Source organism: Accipiter gentilis, chromosome 11 (genome assembly GCF_929443795.1).
Source record: "Accipiter gentilis chromosome 11, bAccGen1.1, whole genome shotgun sequence".
In the NCBI taxonomy this organism is placed as follows: Eukaryota; Metazoa; Chordata; class Aves; order Accipitriformes; family Accipitridae; genus Astur; species Astur gentilis.
In genome coordinates this window covers 17,802,125-17,825,099 of record NC_064890.1, presented here as the reverse complement: position 1 = coordinate 17,825,099, position 22,975 = coordinate 17,802,125, and the positions used below count along the sequence as shown (strand labels likewise).

Genomic DNA, 22,975 nt, shown 5'->3' with positions numbered 1-22,975 from the left:
TCTCCCACAGGCTTTCTTTTGAGAATCAAATTTCCTTGATCTCCAGGTTTTATGTTTCCCTGGCACGCTGAAAATCCACAGAACAAGGGAGATGGTCCCCAATAATAAATATTAAAAGCTTTGGTGGGCACTGAAACACAAGCCTTAACACAGCTCGTGCCTCATTCATTACAGCTACAATTAAGATTCTGTTTTTGCTCAGTGTGATTTCAGTTTGGGGGCAAAGATTAGGCAGAAAAGGAGGTAATGATTTAGCACATTCTCCATAAAAGCCTCTTGTTTTCATTAGCCAAGATGCTTATTCATTTAGCTATAAATTCTTCTTGGTGCTAGTCCTGTCACCTTATGTTTTTTAATATGCACTGCATATTAAACTGAAAAAATACCAACCTCTGCCCATCAAGCAATAACCAGTGGGGTTTCATTGTCTATCAATAACTGTATAAAGACCTTAAGTTCTGCCATTTACAGCTTGCTTTCACATTTTATATAATTATACCTTTATGAAATTACAGTTGTTTATGTCATATTTTTACTGTTACTGGAAAACTGCAAATCTGTCTAGGTTGGTTAGCGCACAGCCATCCTTCCTGCTTCTGTCAGTTGCCATTTCTAGTTTCAGTACATTAGTTTTTCAGTATTATCAGTGTTACCATTCTGTGTTTCACTTTTATGAAGGACATGTTTAACATACTGCAAATACAAATAACTTTCTTGAAAACAAATATCAGATAGAGGTGACTAGAAAAACCTATCTAAATACCAATCGCTGAATGTAGAATAGTGTTACACACTAGGCTAAACAAAAAACTCCCAGTGTGATGGAGTTACAAAATATGCACAGTGAGAAACAAACAAACAAACAAAAAATCAGTAATTCAGTAACAGCTATCAAAATATCCACAGTAAAAATTCTAAAAATAGTGTTTTTCATGAAGCCATGTCTCAAGTCAAACAAATCCCAAATTCATACCACCAACCTTTTCTTTCCTTAGAACCTGATAATATACATAGTTTGCATTGCAAATTGAGATGCCTATGGATTTCAAAGCATTTTTAAAATCCAGGTATTAAAACTAAGAAGGGCTGGCTTTTTTGTTTGGGTTTGTTTGGGTTTTTTTTTATTACTACTGAGCAGGAAGGATCACTCAGTGATTGGCACATCAGCTTTAATATCCCCAAATGCATCTAATCAGAAATTGAACAAACACACATTGAAATAGTGTTTTCAATTTTCTACCCATTTTCATAAAGTTTCATTTACTGTTTTGAATTGAAAAAAATGAGCACTGAAAACATGAAAGGCAGACTGATTTAAGTTTCTATGCAGTACTCATCACTGTTCAAATAGGACTCATTAAAAAGGTCACTTTCCCAAAAGATTTCCTTCTTGATTTCCAAACCAGCAACAGAAACTGGAATTACTTTTCTACAAGGAACCACTACATCTCAAGAGATGTCATTACCAAACAATTATTCTCTTTTGAATTTAACTCTCATTCATGATAACAGTCAGAACTATATTCATATACATAAAGAGAAGAATCCATTAGTTTAAATGCAGATTTTTGATTTTTTGTGGGTTTTGCCACCTCAGAGGAACTCCAAAACCCCCAAACCTTTAATCACAAAAGCTTTTGAGAATTTGCTTTTCGTTTTCCAAGTAAGGGGAAGGGGAAGAAGAGATGGGGACAAATTTATAAACTATTTTTAAATTGTGTTGGTTACTTGAAATTACTTCTTCCATATCATGCAAGCATAGACGGGAAACACACAGCCATGTACTATCCATTTCAACACAACTCAGTTAAACATAAAGCAGAAATTGGTAATAGATTACAGACTACTCCACAGCAACTAATCAAATTTATTAAACCTAAACTTACAGTCATTAGTCTTTAAAGTAAACTTGACTGGACTATATGGGGGAAGACCTCCAAATCCCCTCTCCTCCTCTTTGAAGGCCACTATTTATTTATTCCCAGTCCTCTAAGTCCTTGCTCCAACATTATCTTCCCCCCACTCAGGTTCCGCATAACCCCCATAAAAATAAACACTTTAAACTGATTTAAAAAGGAACATATAATAATGAGCTATTTCCACACAACAGACTCGAAACACCTTTTTCTAAACTGAAACATTACAGAAACCAAATTCCAAGTTCAGATAAGAAATTAAAACAGTTTCATTAACCCTAATAAAAAGCTCTTTGGGAACAGAGACTCAGATACCACCAAGAACAACAAAAATTTTGGAACAGTAACGTTTGGAAATTGAAGTCAGAAGACATTGTGAGGTTTACACACGCGTTATGTTTCTGGTCTTTTGACTAGCGTTTTTCTCCAGCATTGTCACCTACAGTCTCTTCACCTCATTCTAAGTAACATTCTTCCTAGTAGCGGTATCATTATTCTAAATCTCTGCAGCATCACAAAATTAGTATGTACAAAATCCACCATAATATCCACAATAACAGCCTTGCACACAATGCCAACCCTTTGAAACCTGTCTTTCACCCATACTCTGATTCCCTTCTCTTCTTTATAGCTCTTGCCATCTCGCCTTAAAAAAGGGGAAGTGACTGTTGCTCACCTGGGACCAGCAATGTCTTCCCCTTCCCTAGAAGGGATTCAGCTCTGGGTAAATGTGAGGCCCCTGTCTGCATTGAGCCCTTGGGAGTTGGACGGGATCCCCTGTGAGGATAAGGGATTAGGCTGGGCTAAGGTACGGCTCCAAAACCCCAGAAAAGTTGAGGAGAAAACAAGGGAAAAGTTGGATGTTATGACCCTTCCAGCATCATTTGCACTAGTCTTTGTAAGATGACATCAAACAAGGTGGGCTTGACTCCCTTGGGTCAGACAGGGAGCAAAGGCAAAGACACACACAAGCCCACCCTGCCAGTAGCCTACACATCTAGTCACACCAGTGGAGCCCTAACATCTAATGCATGAAGATCCTGTGACTCTGTCAAGTTCAGGATACTGATGGACCAGTAAAAATTAAATCAGATCACTATCACTTCTTTATAACTCAAATACTTCTTAGATTTCCCCTTATCCCACTGACTGCTGCTATCCACCCTTTTCACATTCTTGTTCTTCTGTACCTCAAGACCACTCACACCCGACTAATAGAATATTATTAAAATACACCTTTGTTTTTGGGTGTTTGGGTTTTTTTAAGTGTTAATCAACTGTCATATCTCACTCCTCCAAGCTTTCTAACGTTTTTCCATCCATTTCGTTACTACTCACTAGGAAAGAAAAAAGGTGTTGGAGTAGGAAAGATGGATGCAATAAGGTATGAACAGGGATTTTGGGGGGGAGGGGGGGGGGGAGAGTTGGTTTTTGTTGTGTTTTTGTTTGTTTTTTTTAAACAAGAAAGCAGCAGCTCTCTAGTTGTACAATGCCTTGATCACACTAATGAGAAGTATGTCCACCTACTTTATTTGACCCAATTACCCTTGTTACACGGCTCAAGTCACTAAACATTCAAAGTAAAGAAATGTAAGTATGATCGGAACAGGGTTATTGGGCTGTATTGAACAAACTAAATTATTTTAAGGAGCTGTATACATGAAATAGAATTATTAGTGTTGGAAGATAACGTAATGTCACTTGCAAGAGCAATCAGTTTCTAAAAAGTGTGGATTTAAAATATGTGTATTTTAAAGCAGTGTTTAAGATGCACGTATCCAATGAAGCATTTGAAAAACATACCTTTGGACATGTTTAACAAATAACTAGAAATGAAACCAATGCTAATTTTATGGGAAAAAAAACCCCAACAACTTGCAAATGAGATCTCAATAAATCACATTAAAAGAATATGCTACCTGAGCAATGTTTTTATCTGCCAAAAGACAATTAAAAGCAAAAAAAGACCTAAATAATTTCACATATGTAATGATCCCACAAAATTAACTAAAACTGCATTCCAGATTGAAACTTTACTGAATAATATTTGCTATTGAAGTTCTATTGACATACCAGATTTTACTTAGCAAGAAGTTACCTAGACACAGTGTTTCCCTTTTATTTTAATTGCTCCCAAGAAATGAGTGTTTTATTTTGGGAGCATCTGCTAGTTCTGAAGTTGACTGTCAGCATTCTCATTAAACCAGCCTATTTTCAGATTAATTACAATTCAGCTATTAAAAAAAAATCTTTCAGCTGTGACTGCTTGTAAAAAATATTGTACTACTATCCTTTTCACATTAATATACTCTCCAAATTCCCAAACTCTTTAGCTCTAAGTTAATCATTCAATCAAAAAGGGATTGTAACTATCCCGTAACTCTAATTCTTTTCAATGTCTTATTGTAGGATGCTTTTCACAACACACTAAATATATAGCAAAAATACACATTTCAAATATTGGAAAGCCTTGACCCTATCTTCTTTAAATATCAATACAAGTTTACTCTATCATTTCTAACTGTATTATGGAAAAAGCAGATATCATGGTAAATACAAAGTTGTGTTCCTATGAACTATTATCAAGTTTGCATCTAGTCTAAAGAAACGTATTAACCATCTCTTCAGAGCAGACATACATCTTTCTCATGTATAATCAAATAAAAAAAGACAAAACTAGCCCAAGATCCTACAGGTTTCTATTTCTATCTGACAATCTCACCATTTTACTAAATTACACTTTACTTCAAAATATTCTCCCATTAGAATATTTTGTTTCTTAGTATAATTTTATTAAGCTACTTGACTTCTCATCCAAATAAATTAGTTAAAAGAAAGGACATTAAATATATTCTACAGAAGATGTTTACCTGGAATTTCTACTTTAAATTTGTTGTTACAATTGTTCAGCTAATTAAGAAATAAATATACCATCTAGCAGTCGTCTTTGAAGAATTTTGTACTTGGCAATCTTCCTTTAAAAACAAGAATATACATAGATTCTTACACCAGACAAGTTAAACAGCTTCTAATTTCTCCTTCACTAAAACACAGAGGGGGGACGGGGGGGAACCCATCATCATTCTGGGCTATTCTCACCCAAACTAAGAACTACAAAAACACCATTGTACATCTGAACCACAGTCATATTCATGAGACACAGATGATGTTCATTAAAACCTTAAGACCAGTTTAATCATGCAATGCAAGGAAGTAAAAAACTCACCCCAAAAAAGCCACCACTTCATGTTGAATGCAAATACATCTTTAGAATTAAAGACACTATTGCTGAAACAGCACAAGTATTTCTTTCCTCTTAAATATTTAAGCGTTCTTCTTTCTGTAGTAATTTTTTCCATGAAATACAATTCACCTCCAATTTCATTTATTGGCTCATTTCTAGCTACAACACTGACACTGATCTTATTAATTTCTTTAATGGTTTATTTCTTGCTGGCCTTGTTTCCCCTTCTTGTCCCTTTATTTTTCTTACTTTAGTCTTTGATTCATCCCTAGAAAAGCCCAGGTAAAACGTAACTGTGTAGAAAGCAGATGGAAAGCAGTATTTTTATACCATTTTCTTTCAAAACAGCAATAGGCTGTTTCTTCAAACCAATTTCTCCAACATGTGTGGAGGAGCACTTCCATTACAGAAGTAATTGCAAGAGTAGAAAAAAAAATGAAAGCTAGCTCTGCATTTAACTTCTCATATCATCTAATGAACTATCAGAAGATGTTCTATGTGGCTTTATAATGATACTAACAGAAACTACATAGAAGTACATTTGAAGGTCTAACTAGAATCATTAGAAAGGAGAAGAAATTGAAGGATTAAAAGAAATAATTGAAAGAGGATGATTCACACCATCTATACTATTTATGACCTATATACTTTATTAAGAGAAGTCCCCATGGGATTCAATTACACAACAATATAGACCAACTGATGTATATTTACTACAGTAGTAAAAGAATATATAGAGCGTACTCAAGATATAAAACTTACAAAGAAGCAAAATCAAATAAGGAACACAAACCAGTCATGCTACGAATTGACAATAAGAGTATTTCCCAAGTGGAAGACACTGTGATAAGAACTTCCAGACCGTGAATGATTTTGACATACACATAGAAACATGGGAACTATGCTCTAGGTTACTTCAAAAACACATTATTAACAAAATATATAAAAAGAAAAAAAGTAAAAAAACCCCTCAAAGGCACAAGACTGAAGAAAAAAATGACAAATTCAATGCAGGAGATTAATGAGATGCCTTTCTTTTTACTACTTATATTTAAAATGCTATTCTTAGCCTAAACTTGTATATCGTTATTTTTTGGACTTTAAGCTAGTTCTGAAGTCACAATAGCAAGTGTTGTCAATTTAATTATTAATCAATGCTGATACTAGATTCATCAATAAAATGATTTCTCAAAAAAAATAATCTTTAGATAGCATTCTTACCTCCGTTACTTTGGGCTGAAGTCTTAAAACTTCAGGACTCATGCGTGGGATATCTATATGGATCTAATTAGACAGAAAGAAGAATACTGTAAAAGGAAGCAACAGTTACACTTTTTCAACACCGCAATAGTTAAAACAATCCTATGGTTTTACAGTATTATTTATAATCCCATTGTATCACTATTTTTGGAGTAACATGGATTTACTGTATTTCAAAACATACAGCCAAATCTGTCATTGTTAAACTATGAATGAGGAAAAAAAATATATATACACACATACACACTTTGTTTTCACTTTTTAGGATCCTTGTATCACATTTTTATTGTTTGCAAATTATATTCATATTGGCAATATTCATTACCTCAGGGTAATCATGAGTAAATACATGCTACTATTCCTGTAAAGTCATGTTGAATTGACACTATTATATATACTTCTTGCTGCTAAAGATGAAGCTTGAAGCTGAAAGACCAACCTCAGCTTCTTCTGTCCTAACGAAGGCAAAAGTAGTACTGCTTAGTCTATACTTAGTGATACAAATTATTCATTTTAATACAAAACTTGAAGAAAAGTTTCTTGCCCACCCAGATAAGCAGGTAAGTTTGACACACCTATGTTTATTGCACATCATACATCGTTTCACCTTCTTAAGCATAAGTATGGAGCCAGTAAGAAACAGTCACTGTTATACTCTCCCTGTCTATCCTCACTCATTTAAAGGAGGGTCTGAGCAGGAGATGAAAGATTTTAAAACCCTACTATTCTTAATTGGAAAACCATGGCAGCACTGAATGGCAGTACCACATGGCACGACTAAAGCTGACATTAAAAGAAATCCACTATTTCAAATTTCAGACCAAAATATTTCATATTTTTGCTTCTAAACTGCAGGAAAACAATTAGAGCTATCAACTAAGATTAAAGAAATAGAGAAAAACAGTAGCAAACTTAAAAAATAATCTCCAAGTTTTTTAGCAGATAACCTGTAGGTAAAAGTCACTGCAACAGGCATTCTACCTGTCTATAGGTATCTTGGTGATTTTCATCATTTCTGGAATCATAGTATTGTTCAACAAATGCAAAATACTCTTTGCGTTTTCTTTGTAAAGTGCTTTCTCTTCGGTCCACATTTGCAGGAAGATAGCCCTGAAAAAAAACAGTGAAATGAAAAGGATATTACTCTTTGCCTTACAAAAAAGCACCGCTGCCATTTGATTACATGTAACAGGAAAGCTAATCAATTGATTTAGTGCCATGCAGCCCTACATGGATTCCAACTGATACTAAAGTTCAGATACGAGACACCTTACTAAAATCACCTTTTTTCTTTTTTTTAAGAAAAAGTTTCAAGTTTTTCCAGCTTTAAAAAGCAATTTCTCATGAAGAATTCTAAGATGAGGTTTGCCTTCTGGAAAGAAAGTACCAAATAAATAAGTTCAGATAAGTGTAATGCTATACAAGTTCATTAATTTCTGCATTCCTATGTGGCCATTATTGGAGCAATTTTATTAAATTTTTAAACAAAATGCGTATTATCTCAGTTGCCTTCAAGTAGAAATTATATATATTAGCAAATACATTTAAATTATGGTTAAACTTGTAATACAATGGAATATTAATTCAAAAGCTTTTAAAACATTCTAGCTACTTTATTTCACTGTTTCAGATGAGAAAAAAAATAACTTCAAGCTTTTGTTTCATCTCAAGAGGTTATTAAAAGTTTCATCACAGAAAAAGACTCAATAGCACCAGTGACTGGGCTCTTAGATGTACGAGCACTAGCCGTGCATTTCTTTAGTCGTTTCCCAAAAGCAATTTATAAATATTATCTTATTTTGCATAAGGCATGGACACACTCAGATGTGCAGGATTATACGTTGTTGCATTAAGTACAAAATATATCTGAATGGTTCTTCACTGAACTTGCATATATCTGAAAATCCCAATCTTCCCTCACCAAAAAAAAAAATAGTCCATTCTCATTTTCTTCTTTTGTCCAGTTTGTTCCCCACTTCTGTCATGTCAGCCTACTTGCCATTTAAAAAAAACACATGCTCAGGTTACTATTTCAGCATTTTACAAAAGGAAGTATCATGAATATTATTAAATGTTCAGTTTATATATATGGTACACTTAATAGAAACACCATTATTCATGTAAATGGATATCAAAAAGTATCCTGAATATTCACAAATAGTTAATGATTTCTTGTAAGCAGCTTGATTTCAAACAATCAACACCAATATCCCATAACATTGCAAAAAAGAAAGCTAGTTCAGATATTACATACATGGCAGTCTTGAAAAAATATTTTATATAAGAATCATTCTGAAGATAGATGGCTTTGAAAGAGATCTGGGCATCTAACAATATAAGAAAAATCTAATAATTGTATTATTCACTAGTCAAGTCAAATTAAAATATTACTTGTCAATATTACAAAAGCTCTCCTTCCACAGTGAAACAGTGAAATTTGTGTCGGATTTAAGATTCCCTAACAAAAATAATCCTCGTAGCATCAAAAAAATCCTATACTAGAAGTGCAGCATGTATTTGCACTTACACAATGAGCCATAGCCACTGCAAGTAACTAATGAAATGCTGTGCATTTAACTACAAAAACAACTTTCTTATTCAGTCCTAAACACTACAAGCAAAAATGAAAGGGGTGAACCTAAGGTGCTAAAATTGCTAATTATACAAGAAATTTAAACACTCTAAGAATAAGTATAGAGGTTCCATTACTCTCCTGCAACAATCCAACATCATGTCCTATTTGTATAACTTCTGGTTTGCTCAACATTTAGGGGAAAAAAAATATGCACATATTACATTCCAGATACCTTAAGAGGTACTTGCTTTGGTGAAAGCGTATCTTTCAAGACGTACTGACCTGCGTTTGGTTCCAGGTACTTTAAATCGCACCAGATTAACTTTTGCCTCAAGGCTCAGTCTGACATTTAATATCCTGTCCCAGTTTTTTTATTAAGTTAAATACTGAATTCTGCCTCCCATTTACTCTCAACAGTCAGTTGTTGTTTTTTTCCTGTAGGATATCTTAGTTCAATTAGAAAAGAATTCATTTGTGAGATCAAATGTGATTGTTCGAAGGATACCAATATTTTCTCAGAAAGTCTTTTTGCCATTATTCAGTTTCAAAGACTGAAGTAATCTTTCAATTGGACATGTCTTGTTTCCTGTTCACGTTACAGATTAGGTTTTATTTTTAAAAGTTGGAAAGGCTTGCAACATATCATCAGGGAATAAACTGGTGGAGAGTTTAATCTGTTTATTCATTAGTTTCCTCCAAAGGCTTTTGCAACCATATCTTTAGTTTTGCTATTCATAAGAGAAGTGAGCCTGAATAGTTCTGCAAGCTGTTTAGGTACAGTATATCAAATAATTCCAAAACAAACACATCCAGGCTTTAATTCAGCTCTAAACTATGCTTTGGTTTCTTTGGTTTCCTGGTCTTTTTTTTGGTTTTGCAACTGATCTTTAACCAAAACAGTTTTGCTTTTGTACACTTATTTCCCCAATAGCTCCCAGTGCACCTTATAGCACAAGTGGTTATCACATTACCCCCTCTTACCTGGGACGTACATTAGCAGTAGGTAACATGTTTAAACAACTAACATGACTTAAAAATTAATTACCATTAGAGAAAAGCATCATGGAGTTTATAACCACAAATACTCAAAGGACTTTTTCTTCCCCACTTTGGAAAGAAGATGAAACAAGCTGCTGCCTTACAGTATAGAAAAGTAATGATCACTAGATGACTCGTCTTTGGGTTTACAGAATGTATTAATTGAGGACCACTTCATAAATAAGAAATCATAATAAGAGTTACATAAGAAAAGCTGAAAACTTTCAAAATATTGCTATTTGGTGACAGCGAAATAAAAAACCACCACCCCCTACACACACACAAAAAAACCCCACACCATGTTTTTGGAAGTGTCTTACACCAAAAAAAAAAATCCACTTAGTTTTTAAAGTAAAAACAAAATAACCCCAAGACAGTTTCTTTGCAGATATATGGCAAGATGGCCAAAGATAACAACTGAACTGGAATGGATCCTGAACTGGAGCGGTTTAAACAAAAGAACAAGGGAATGCCACACTTAGGAATTTATCCATTCCTGGGAATCTCAGGAATACTAAACTAAAATCAACTTCTGGAATGAAACTGAAGCTCATGGAAAGCCCATGCTCTTACTTGAAAGTACGAAAGTGACTGCAGTTAACTTTTGCATAATTCCAATTCTCTAAACCTCAGTGTCAGTCCTCTGATTCAGAACTTAACCTATCCTTATGCTTTAGCTTACTGTGTTTTGAAGTTAAATTTGAGTTAGCCATAACTTTTTTTACTGTGACTGTTTTAAAACAGGCATCCTAAACTTCAAGAGAAAAAAAAGAAATGCTCTTTTCTTTAGCAATATCTCAGACAACAACTTTGGAAACAGAACTACAGTAAATTGTACACTGCATATTTAATTTTAATTACAGCAGGGTATTTGAATATCCACCATTAAGAAGCTACTCTGCATTTAGCATTAGAAGGAACTAAGCTGCAAATTTAGTAGAACTTATCAGCAAGACTCTTTCAGTCACTGGAAATCAGTCTCAATCTGAAGTAAATACTTCGCATTCTCTAATGAATTATTCTATAAAAAGCAAAGCTATTTAAGTCTACTCTCTGAAAAAATCAGTAGTATTAAACTTGTGTGTATAACTCAGAATTTTAAACAGTTCTTAAATGCATGAAGATTTGCTGATAAAGTGTCTCTCGTAGCCTCTGGAGAGTAGACAGCACGAGATTTTTGCTTCTTTTTAATACAAACATTTTCACAAGTTCTTCTCCCAACCACAGGAAGAGAAAAAACAGCTAAAATGCACAACCATTTGCCATTGCAAGTACTATACCTGAAAAGATTGACATGAAAAATAGTCCTATGAGGAATACATTGTATTTCTGCAGAAGAACCTTTTCCAGTACAGTGCAAGCACCAAGATTAATAAAAATCCAGTTCTGTAACAGCAAACCCAGAGAATTCCAGATTCCCACAAGCTTGTCTCTGATGCCCGACTGAAACACCTCCGTGTGCTGTTCCATGGTATTTCAGTCAACCTACTCCCAAGCTACTGCCATTGCAAAATCCTCTGACCACCGGGCAAAGTTCAGAGACCTCAGCCAGCCAAAAATTCACACTACAAAAAAGTGATTAGCTTTTTAATTAGCTTGTCTGCCTGAAGTGACTCACAGGTCTGACATCAGGAGAGCCAATGCCACAAGGTAACTGACCACAGTGGTTCAGATTTGTTCATCTTAAACCACTATAGAAAAATCAGCCAAAAAACTGAAAGATCCTATCACAGTTTTTCCTCTGTACAGCATTAATCCTTTCTTGTAGTTACTTTACTGTGAAAGCAAAGTGAAGCCTTTCATAGGACGCTGGTAGGCTTCATTTCTTCTACTGTGTGCCTATTTTCAAGAAAACTGTAAGAACGTACTTGTCTTTGAACTCTCCACCATTCCATCAAAATCGGTTGAAAGAGCCCACTGTTATCACATAAGCCTTTCTTTCACAGAAAGCCAGGCTGAAAAATAAAGATATACAGCTGACATGATTTACCACTACTTCTCATTCCCCTCCTTTCAGTTTGACAAATGAATCTTGAAATAGAGCAGAAGAACAGAACTTTCACTACAATTCAGCAACAAGACACAATGTTTTCAAGTATCACTGATAGATTACAACTCAAGCAAACTTATTTGCAATGCTTTGAAAAAACTATTACTACTAAATGCAAAAGAAGAAGAAGAAAAAAATACAACTTACTGAAAGAATTTTCCATGCAATTGGACGAACCCTTTTGGGAATGCCAGACCAACTCAATTTCCGTAATTCTTCTATTAAAAGAGAAGTATTTTGTGAGAACTAAGGAAACTACTATCAATTAATATACACAGATATATTCAAATTAGCATAGTTGTTTACAACAATGATCATGTCTATAAGAAGAAAAGTCCAATGAAATCAGAATTATATGGCAATTCTAATGAATTAATAAAATACTGGATAATTACTACCCACAGGGATACCTATGATAATAGGTCCTGAGCGTGAGAAGGTAACTTTCTGGAGTATTTCTCAGCATTACTTTTTAGTATACATGCCTTATGCTCATATGTAAGAGATACTCAAGTCTTATTGTATAATATGCTTACACAGATCCCAGTTAAAAATGAGATATGCAGTTACAGAAACAGAACGATACTTTATGTCTGAATGAATCCCATGCCGTAATCTCATTCTTTGTGTTGTACTCCTTGTTCTTGAAAGCTGCTTGTCAGATACCATACCCAGCTAAACTGATCTGTGGGACTTGATGTATTTTTTGTGAAAACTGTTTATCATGTGGAAAAAAATTAAAGGAAAAATCATGGAAAATATAATGACAAAAATGCTTAACAGTGTCCCTAAGAAACAATATTTTTACATCTACTTGTAGCTCTTTCTCTTTCTTTATCTTCTTGCTGTGAGTAGAAAATATAGGTTAAAAGTGCACAAATTCAAATTATCAACCTGCTAAAGAATATAGAACAACAAAATTCTACATTTTACTTTGTATATACTTATTCCAATTAATAATATATATATAGTTGAATTAACTCCAGTGAATTTGGTCCCTATCATATGCATATATTTTCCAAATTCTACATGTCGAAAAAGCCTTTAAAAACATTCTGTCTACCTACCCACCCCGAGAAAATGAAACATAGAAGAAAGTAATTAGAATAAGAACTTTCTGAGTGGATATCACAACTGACTCTACTTTGGCCATTTATAGATGCATATTCTCTTTATTTTTTGTTACGACAAGGACTCCTATTAGCAACATCTGTCTTCATCCTCCCACCCCCACCCTCCTTCTACAACTCTAAAAGAAATGTGCATCTATAATATCAAGAAATACAAATTATCATGCGTGGTATGTTATCATAGAGCAAATGATTTCTAGACACATTCACAACTATTTTTAACCAGGAATGACAACATAGTCCACTGAAACCAGTACATTATTTACAAAATTATTATATATTCCAAGAAAAAGGAATCTGATTTAAAAAGTGTATCAATGTTAAACAGTTAATGAAAAAAAAGTACTTCTTAATTAGGAATTAAAGTTTCTCAAAGAAGCATCGACTAAAGCAAACAAAAAGCTCCAGTAACCTGGATTTCCTGGATTTTGCAGTATGAAGTTACCTGATCATTAAGATGCCCTATTTTTACTTTAGATACATGCTAGCAGAAATGATACTTGTAAAATCCATTTTGTCTTAAAATGAGATGTTTTTGTCTTAAAACAGCATCAAAATGAAGTGAAATAAATCATGGCCAAAAAAAAATCCAGCTGAATTAATTCATACTACCATCTCTTTTTCTTACAGAAAATACAAAGAGAGAAAAATTGGCAGAAGGCAGAAATGAAAGACTGCAATGGTCATAAGTAGACGAGTGGTTTTATGGTGATCACTTCAAACCAATCATGACTATTCCAAACAGACATGGGCTTACCAACAATTGTTCAAGCAAGAAAAGCTTCACAGTACTGGATATACACATTCAACAAGTTATGTTTTCCTTCTCACTTTGAGCAGCAGCCTCAGCCAAGACAATAGTGGCTGCAGAGAGATCTCACTTGGAACAGTGAGGCTACATCACCAAAATCCAAGCAAAACAGTGACCAGATGCTGCATGAGGATCAAACCAGACCAGAAACCCAGAAAATGCAGAGAAAAAAAACAGATATTAAGAAACAAGACGTTAACAGCCTATCATATGAAACTGAACACGTCTATCACAAGTCTTGAATCAGTCTAAGGAAAAAGGATTACTTTCCTACAACATCAATGAAACTGTCTTTCATCTACAAACTTTAAAATACTATTGTATTTGACAAAAATAAGTTTCATTAATAGCAGGTTTTCTTTTTTACATTTCAAACCCTTGAAAAAGCCAAACCACACTGAGACATAGGAAAAACTGGAAAAAAAAAATATCTCCTAACACGTTTTTGACTTAAAGTCATGGTTTGTTCGTAGTTTTCTTTTTAAATGAACCCATTTATATCTTTCGTATAGAAGAAATACAAGGGCATCAAGGTGACACCTTGTTAAAGCAAGAGTACATAAATAAGTCAAAGTTATTTTCTATCAGTACAATTTATATTTAGACAAGTATTACTGTGTAAGTGTACCAAAACAGCAGAACACCTAACCATTTAGGAATATCATATTAACATGACTGAAGATAAATTCAGCCATATACTTTGGGCAATCCAAAGACTAGAATACGAAATACTAAAGGAAAAAGTACAAAAACACACCAAATACGAACTGACTTATTTGATTTCCAGCAAACAAGATTCCTCAGCCTTGTATTTCCTTTTACTTGTAGCCTATCCATGTCTTTAACAGTAAGATTAAATATAATACAGAGTTAATAACTACACTCACTGTAACTGACTACATTTTATTTTCTTTCTTATTTACAGTCCATCCCTATCCAACATGCTGATCATTTACAAGTATTCTTTGCACAAAAATCGTAACGACAGTTCTTCCCCTCCCTCTTTACTAATTGGCATAGGCAAATTATTGCCTGCTCTTTAATCTGGAAAAAAAACCAACATACACTATCAGGCAGAAACAAATTTAAGCTCATTTTACCAGTCCCAGCTCCAAAACAAAAAACACAAGAGAGCTTCAGTCAGGGAAGCCCAAACTGGCAGGCTGAGAGGCACTTTAGGTTCAGAGAAGATCTAGGTATGGCAAGGCATTGAACTCTTTTTACTTCCCCTTCTCTAAGCACAGAGGTACCTCAGAAGGAGCACCTACTCAGATACATACAAAATAGAAGTTACAATGATGAAGTTCACTGTTATACCAAGGTTCCTTGATAGTAGCATGACTACAAAACCAAAAGAACACCTTCATCCCTTACAACACTAATTTCCTAACCTCTACTTCCTACTTACAGATCACTCCCGAGTCCCATTTATACATTCCACCCTCTTCTCCAGACTTCCTTTTTCCTTATTTTCCTCCTTTGTGGTCCTCATCCCTGCATATTTCAGTGGTACCCTTCCTCAAATCATCAACTGAAATTCCAGACTTGTCTTCATTGCTAGCCAATAGAATTCACTGTATAGTTAAGAAAACCTTAAATTATTAACTAAAAAATGGTACCATCTTTAAAACAGAACTGTAGCTTAAAAAAATAAAGTCTAAATAATTATTTAAAATATTTTCAAAGGAACCTGGTTTTTGTTCATCTCAGAATAATCCCAGAGATTGATGCTTTCTTACTTATACCAAACTATAACGATAAATTTAACTACAACTTTCTGCATCATGAATATTTTAAAAATAACATGTAAGAATGTGCATTAGAAAGGAAAAAAATTACATAAAGTCCAAACGTTCATTACTATTCTCTAATCTAAAGCCTGTAACAACCACTCCCATCAGAAAAATAAAATTCTATTCAGTTTCACAAAGACAAGCTACTATAGAGGATCAGAATATCACCAAACTACATTAAATACACCAGAATTATTAAAGATAAGATATATGTTTTAATGCGATTATTCTTGTTGTCATGTTACCTCCCTAAGATTGGGCTATTTTCTGTTGTTAACTTACAGACACGAGAATGCTGATAGGGCTTCTGAAAATGAAGTCTAGACAGCAAATTTTGCAGATTTTTTTTCATATGGTCTCCTTATTTCAAAGTTAACTCTGAACACAGTTGTCCTGCTATAAAAACTTCTCACAAGAAAATTTTACCTTGAAGTTTTTGTTGGAAGAACACTTTTTATGTCTTAAGTATCAAGCTAATTCTAACCCCAAGTTAATTCTAAATTAATTTTTTAACTTAGGCAATTTTGCTGTCATGAACTATAGTCACTCTGTTTACCCAATAACTTTTTTAAAAGTTCAAATTTGTTTGCATTTGTAAACATGATTATTCCTTTTATTATATTATTTTTAAAAGATTTATCCCACTGTAGGAAAGTATTTTATCTTATGAAGCAAGTAGACATCATACGTAATGTTACAGTAGTTTTCTTTCTATAATATAAAATCCACGTGTTTTTAACCATCAGCTTGAAAGTTACTGAATAGAACTATTAGTTCCGTTACTTCACTCTGTATTGTAAGTCAAAACAAGAATTTTTTTTGTCTCACTTCACAACTTACTATAGAAATATATTATTCTTCCACAGCTTTTTGAGATACATATGAAGGGTATACAGTATATCAAAAGCAGGAAAAGCTGTTTTAATACATGAGAGTCCAAGCAAAATATAAGCAGCAGCAGCATATGCTTTCAAAAAACATTAAGCAGCTCACAGTACTTCTGCACACTAAATATGCATAGATGGAGGAAGCATGAAAGCATGCTTATACACATAACTCGAAGGAATTTGGTGGTATCCCAGTAAATTCCTCCCTTATTCTTCATCTCAAGGAGTTGATAGGCACTGGAAGAATATAGAATGAATATCAGTAGCATTAGAAAAATATGATACTACTAGAGTTTAGTGTGAACCAAAGTCTCAAAGAAACAATGAAAGCAGAACTTGTAGAGACTATAAGCACTGATTAAAAGAAAGGGTGAAGTTTAAATTTAACTACATATCACAGGCTGGCACAACAAATATACTTCATCATGAGTATGCTGTCACTGCAAACAAGGGATTCAATGGGAAAGAATGTAATAACCAACTGAATTTCCCTGATATTTAGTAAGTGACTGCTGAATTTCACTGAGACTAAATAGGAAATGGCACCCAGGATTGTCCATTCATGATAAAAACCTAGGCTTGGGCACAGAGATGCAGTAAGTGCAATGGCAGAGAGACTGTCTGCTGATACACTGAGAACAGAAAACAAAAAGCAGTTCTAAAATCAAAGAGCTATGGGATGTCATGAACATGTAATGTATTGTAATGAATCCATTGTAATGGATTCTGAAGAAAGCCCAAGAATACACATGACAAAAAAACATGCAAACAGCTCTGCCACAATACACAGCAAGGCTCGAATACAGCACACAGCCGGACAGAAATAGGCTTCATTAAGGAGACTTTCAAAGAAAAGCAGGAAGATGGACACTACTGAAGTGAAAACCAAGAAATAGAATTTTTTTATTATTATTATTTATTTCTTTTTTACATCAGGAAAAGATGAAAAACAGTCTGCTACTTCAAAGCAGAACAAAAGTCTGAGTATGTTACTATTTGGAATGGGCTTTCTGGCTCTCAGGAATTCATTCTTTATGGTGATAGCTTTGAGAAACTAGTTTTTCAGCATGGGGAGAGGGGAGATGGTTAGCAGCAGAACATAGGACACAGGAGTTCCTGAACAGAGAAATTACTATGTTATTGTGGCGTTAAGCGATCATCTTCAGAAGATCTTGATACTTGGCCTTAAATAGACGTTTATCCAAGAAGTTCAAGTTGAAACAAAATCTTTGCATTCCAAAGAACGGAAACAGCCAACTTCATAATAGATGTCTGAGATCAAGAACAGTGTTGCAATTAAAAGGCATATTTATGCTACAGTTTTAGGTCACAGCAACTTTAGCAATTTTCCCAAAGCAACCAGAAGATGGATCCATTAATCTGATTTACACACAATTCCAATTGTCAAGTCTACGAAAGCAGACAAGATACTATTCTAATACTACGAGTTCTCAAGAGACTGTCAAAAGCAAGAACTACCACCCAGTCTAATACTATAGGCAGTGAATGACCAGAGCCACCGTCATGTTATGGAGTAGTGGCTCCACAACAGGCCTGGAAGAAGCACTAAGCCAGTGATAACAGAATTCTTGATCCACCCGCCCAGGTGTCCCTTTGCCAGCCAAGAAACTCCTTCTCCCCTCGGTCTTCCTGGCAGCTGAAGCAGGTTTGACTTGTATTGTATGGTCTTAACAGGTTTAGTTTATTGTCAGACTCCAGCTGCAATGATCAAGCACAAGCTGCCCAACAGGCACCCCCAGACAGCACCTGGTCAGATACCTTACCAATTTTCCCATTCCTTAATCTTTTTCCACCACCCTTCCACCTCCTTTTCTCTGCCCTAAATTAACCATCAACTCCAATTATTTCTTCCTTTAGTGATCCCAGTTTTGCTACAGATATACCCAAATTTGGTATTTCTGAAATGATTACCTAGGCACTGTTGGTCTTGTAACACTGCACCTTCCAAAGTAGCCACAGTGCTCCCCTCCATGCAATGGCACTGTTTGGATATTTCTCACACAATTCCCCCTTTACTACTTGTGACATCCAGGCATCCCGTAGGGTGCCATCTAGAACTTCTGTCAGCTTCTCACACTGTTGTTTATTATGTTCAGCAATTTCTCACATCACCTCCAGTAGTTCTCCACACCCTAGGGAGTTAGCTCAGCCTCCAAGCAGGGCAGTCACCAGCTCAGATATTTGCGTGCAGCTCTAATGGAAGTTTCAATTTCACCCAGGTTTCAATGTCAAGTAAATCCACAAGCTACCAAGTGCTAAATCATAAGTAACAGTATCACCGGTTATATTGTTCTAAAACCCAAAAAGTCAGGAATCAGTCAGAACAAGTAAAGGCAAAGTAAGCATGTAATATGATCAACACTAGAAAACTGGTATTTTGTATAGTTCCTGAATAAATAAATAAAAGAGGTAATATCTGCCTTAACGAAACACATCTACAAATTATATATGTATTTCTCCTCCACCACACAACATGATTATAAGCTCCGGTGTTGATTTAATAACAAAGAAGGCCCCAAGACTTCAAAAGCAAGTGATCTCCAACTGTGCATCATACTGCTGCACTAGTCCTTATGCAGTATTTATGAACAAGCTTTACCTGATCTGATCTGTTTGTGGCACTAGTAGTCCAGCTGAAAGGAAACAGATCTTATTCATGAGTTTATTACTTCCTTACACTATCATTTTGCAAAGCTTCAAGTTTTGGCTACTGTTACACACAATCACACCATTTACAAACTATGTAAGAAGCTTAGTATATGCAGAAAATAGAAAATAAGTTGCAACTCAAACTACTTTTATTTCTTTGAAGTAACATCAACTGCTCATTCTGAACTGTAGACCCCATTAAAATCTCTCTAATCTTTCACCTTACTGGTTTTTTTTTTCCTCCTCCCTTAACCCAAACAGGAATCAATGCACAAACATGGGTGCTATCCTCTAAAAACAACCCATGTAAAGAGAAGGGGGGGAGACACACACAACAAAAAACCACAACAAACAAACAAGCAAGCATAAAACAAGATGCAAATCTACTGTCAGAATCGAAAATGTGGAGCATATGATTAAATCAGTGACAAATCATCCAGGACAAAAATTCCACTTACTCTTAAGTAACTCATTTAAGGCCAAAGATAGAAACTATCCAAACAAATTGGAATATAGCTTATTCTAGTAAAACTTCCTGTCCTGTGATGCAGCTGTGCTTTCCTACTATGTTCAGGGCCAAGCAAAGACAGGTTTCACAAAGAGAATTTAAATTACGACACTATTTCAAATGAAACCTCCACTTCTAGGCTAAATATAAACAACCACTTGTAGGACTTACTGAACTAAGGAGTCATTCTTTGATAACTGAAGAGAAAGGAGGAATAATGTTTTATTTCAGCAAGTTTCAAGAGAAATCAGTTTTCATTCCTGACACTATCCTGCAATGAACATACATTTCCTTTAATTAGGGATAGCTTTGGCTGTCATGTAATTCCAAACAATAACATACATATCCTATGGCACTAGGTTTCAAAGGGCTGCTCTTTCTAGAAGAAAATCTCAGCACTGGACAGGGAAGTAAAAATGTACACCAAGGACAAAACATCTTTGTTTTACAATATAACACTTACTTGAAACAGATCTTCTGACTAATTCTCCATAATGTAGGATTTGGGAGTGAACATGTCCCTACATTCTTCCATGCTGAACAAATTATACAATTATTTACATTCTTCTGCCAGAGCCTTATCCTCTCTGGGTGTGCTTTTTACACCTGGATTGCCTGCTGGGCCTGCAGAATCTTTGGCAATTTTCCTTCTCCCAACATATTTGAGAAAAAGCATTTAACACTAGTTTTTATGCCTTTTGCAAGTTGTTTATCAAACTCTCCTTTAGAAATGCTTCCATGCATTTACCCTGACAGGATTTATATTCTGTTCTACTCTCCTTATTTGACACAGAATTTTACCTTTTGGATTGTATTTAATAACTTTCTATTGTATTTGATAACCTCTTCTACTCTGTTGTCATGTCATACAGGATCCTTCTCAACTTTCTCAAGGCTTTTCTTTCTGGTTTTGCTTTCATAAGTGGTACGGTAATCGCTTTCAGTACAGAAGATGTTAAGATAGACAGATGATTGCACATCTGAGAGTTAAGTCAATTTCATCACAAACCATTAGCCCTGGGTATGTGAAAATTCCATTTCTGCACCAACATGGACTCCTGCCCTACATCACAGTCCTCCAAATTTCCAGGATCTTGGACTACTCTAAAAATCATATAAAATTCTGGTCCTAACTTTTCACTACAGTGAGCTTAACTAGCATTTTGCAAGTCACAAACAGCACACATTACAACTGAAAGAGGCTATCCAAGAATTCATATCAGGTGCAGTAGCAAGCTTTCATGATTATCACCCCAGCTGGACGCATTAGTCCAGGTGGGGTCTCACCAGAGCGGAGGGGCAGAATCACCTCCCTCAACCTGCTGGCTAGGATTCTTTTCATGCAGCCCAGGATATTGTTGGCCTTTCGGGCTACAAGCACACATTGCTGGCTCATGTCCAGCTTTTCATCCACCAGTACCCCCAAGTCCTTCTTGGCAGGGCTACTCTCAATCCACTCATCCCCCAGCCTGTATTGATACCATGGGTTGCGCCCCAACCCAGGTGCAGGACCGTGCACTTGGACTGGTTGAACCTCATGAGGTTCACATGGGCTCACTTCTCAAGCTTGTCCAGGTCCCTCTGCATGGCATCACATCCCTCAGGCATGTCAACCACACCACTCAGCTTGGTGTGGTCCGCAAACTTGCTCAGGGTGCATTCGATCACACCATCTATGTCATTGGTGAAGATACTAAACAGTACTGGTCCCAATACAGACTGTTGAGGAACACCACTTGTCTCTGATCTCCATCTGGACATTGAGTCTCTAGATGTGACCATCCAATTCCTCATCCACCGAACAGTCCATCCATCAAATCCATATCCCCCAATTTAGAGAAGGATGTTGCAGGGGACCATGTCAAGGGCTGTACAGAAGTCCAAATAGATGACATCTGTAGCTCTTCCCTTGTCCACTGACATAGTCACTCTGTCACAGAAGGCCACTAGGTTAGTCAGGTAAGACTTGCCCTTGGTGAAGCCATGCTGGCTGTCTCGAATCACCTCCCTGTCCTCCAAGTGCCTTAGTAGAGCTTCTAGGAGGATCTGTTCCATGATCTTCCAAGGCACAGAAGTGAGGCTGACAGGTCAGTAGTTCCCAGGGTCCTCCTTTCTACCCTTTTTAACAATGGGTGCAATGTTTCCCTTTTTCCAGTCACCAGGGACTTCACCTGACTGCCATGACTTTTCAAATACCATGGAGAGTGGCTTGGCAACTACATCGGCCAATTTCCCCAGGACTCTGGGTTGAGTACCTCAGCCTTGTCCGTTGTTACCAGGTTGCCAGGCATGTTCACCAGGGGCATATGCTTTCTTTGACCTTCCTTTTCTGGCTGATGTACCTGTAGAAGCCCTTCTTATTACTCTTTGCATTCCTTGCCAAGTTCAGCTCCAGCTGTGCCTTGGCCTTCCTGACCCCATCCCTGCACAACCAGGCAACATCCCTATACTCTTACCAGGATACCTGTCCCTGCTTCCAGTGCCTGTGCAAGTTCTAGTCTGTAAGTTGCTACAGTATCACTTTTTTTAATCCAATTTTCATTAGCTTTTCTTTCAAACAGCTGGTTCTTCCCTTTTCCTTCCATGTTTCCTAGCAAACCTAACTTTCTCACCGAGAAGTGCTAAGTACTTTCATATTCTACAGTACCTTGTAACAGAAAATCCACTTAAGGCTGAATTTTCTCCATATAACACATGATAAAAAGACCTTTTTTAAAAAAAGTTCCATACTGGGCCAATATGTAACACACAGCATGCTTAAGGGAGCAAATAGTTAGAAATGAATTTGTTAAGAGCACAAAATTGCTACAAAAACATATGAAATGCCTGACAAGGTCAGATGCTTGACCTAAGAGCAAATAAATCCACAAAGATGTCATGCAAAGAAAAAACTAGTATCTTTCCAAGAAACAGCAGCGAGACACTTGACAAAACAGTGTTAGAAAACAGGTATGATATGCTGCTCTTATAAACAGCCTTGACATGATAAGAACTGAGACAAGACGTCAGCTCACACAACATCTGATACCGAATCCTTTCTGGCATCCCAGAAAGCAGAATGCCTTGTGTTTATCTGCGCATGCCTGAGTGTCT

At 35.7% G+C, this 22,975-nt stretch overlaps 1 protein-coding gene across 5 annotated transcripts in view; it reads right to left on the bottom strand.

The window, feature by feature from the left end:
• Positions 1–22,975, bottom strand: part of TBC1D22A (TBC1 domain family member 22A) — a 189,686-nt gene that overhangs the window by 146,817 nt on the left and 19,894 nt on the right. For all 5 annotated transcript variants that reach the window (XM_049813947.1, XM_049813948.1, XM_049813951.1 and 2 more), the window contains exons 5-7: positions 12,231–12,301; positions 7,402–7,530; positions 6,382–6,444 (exon numbers count right to left, since the gene is read on the bottom strand). In XM_049813947.1, coding sequence (XP_049669904.1) covers positions 6,382–6,444; positions 7,402–7,530; positions 12,231–12,301 — 263 coding nt within the window. The remainder of the gene's footprint in view (positions 1–6,381; positions 6,445–7,401; positions 7,531–12,230; positions 12,302–22,975) is intronic.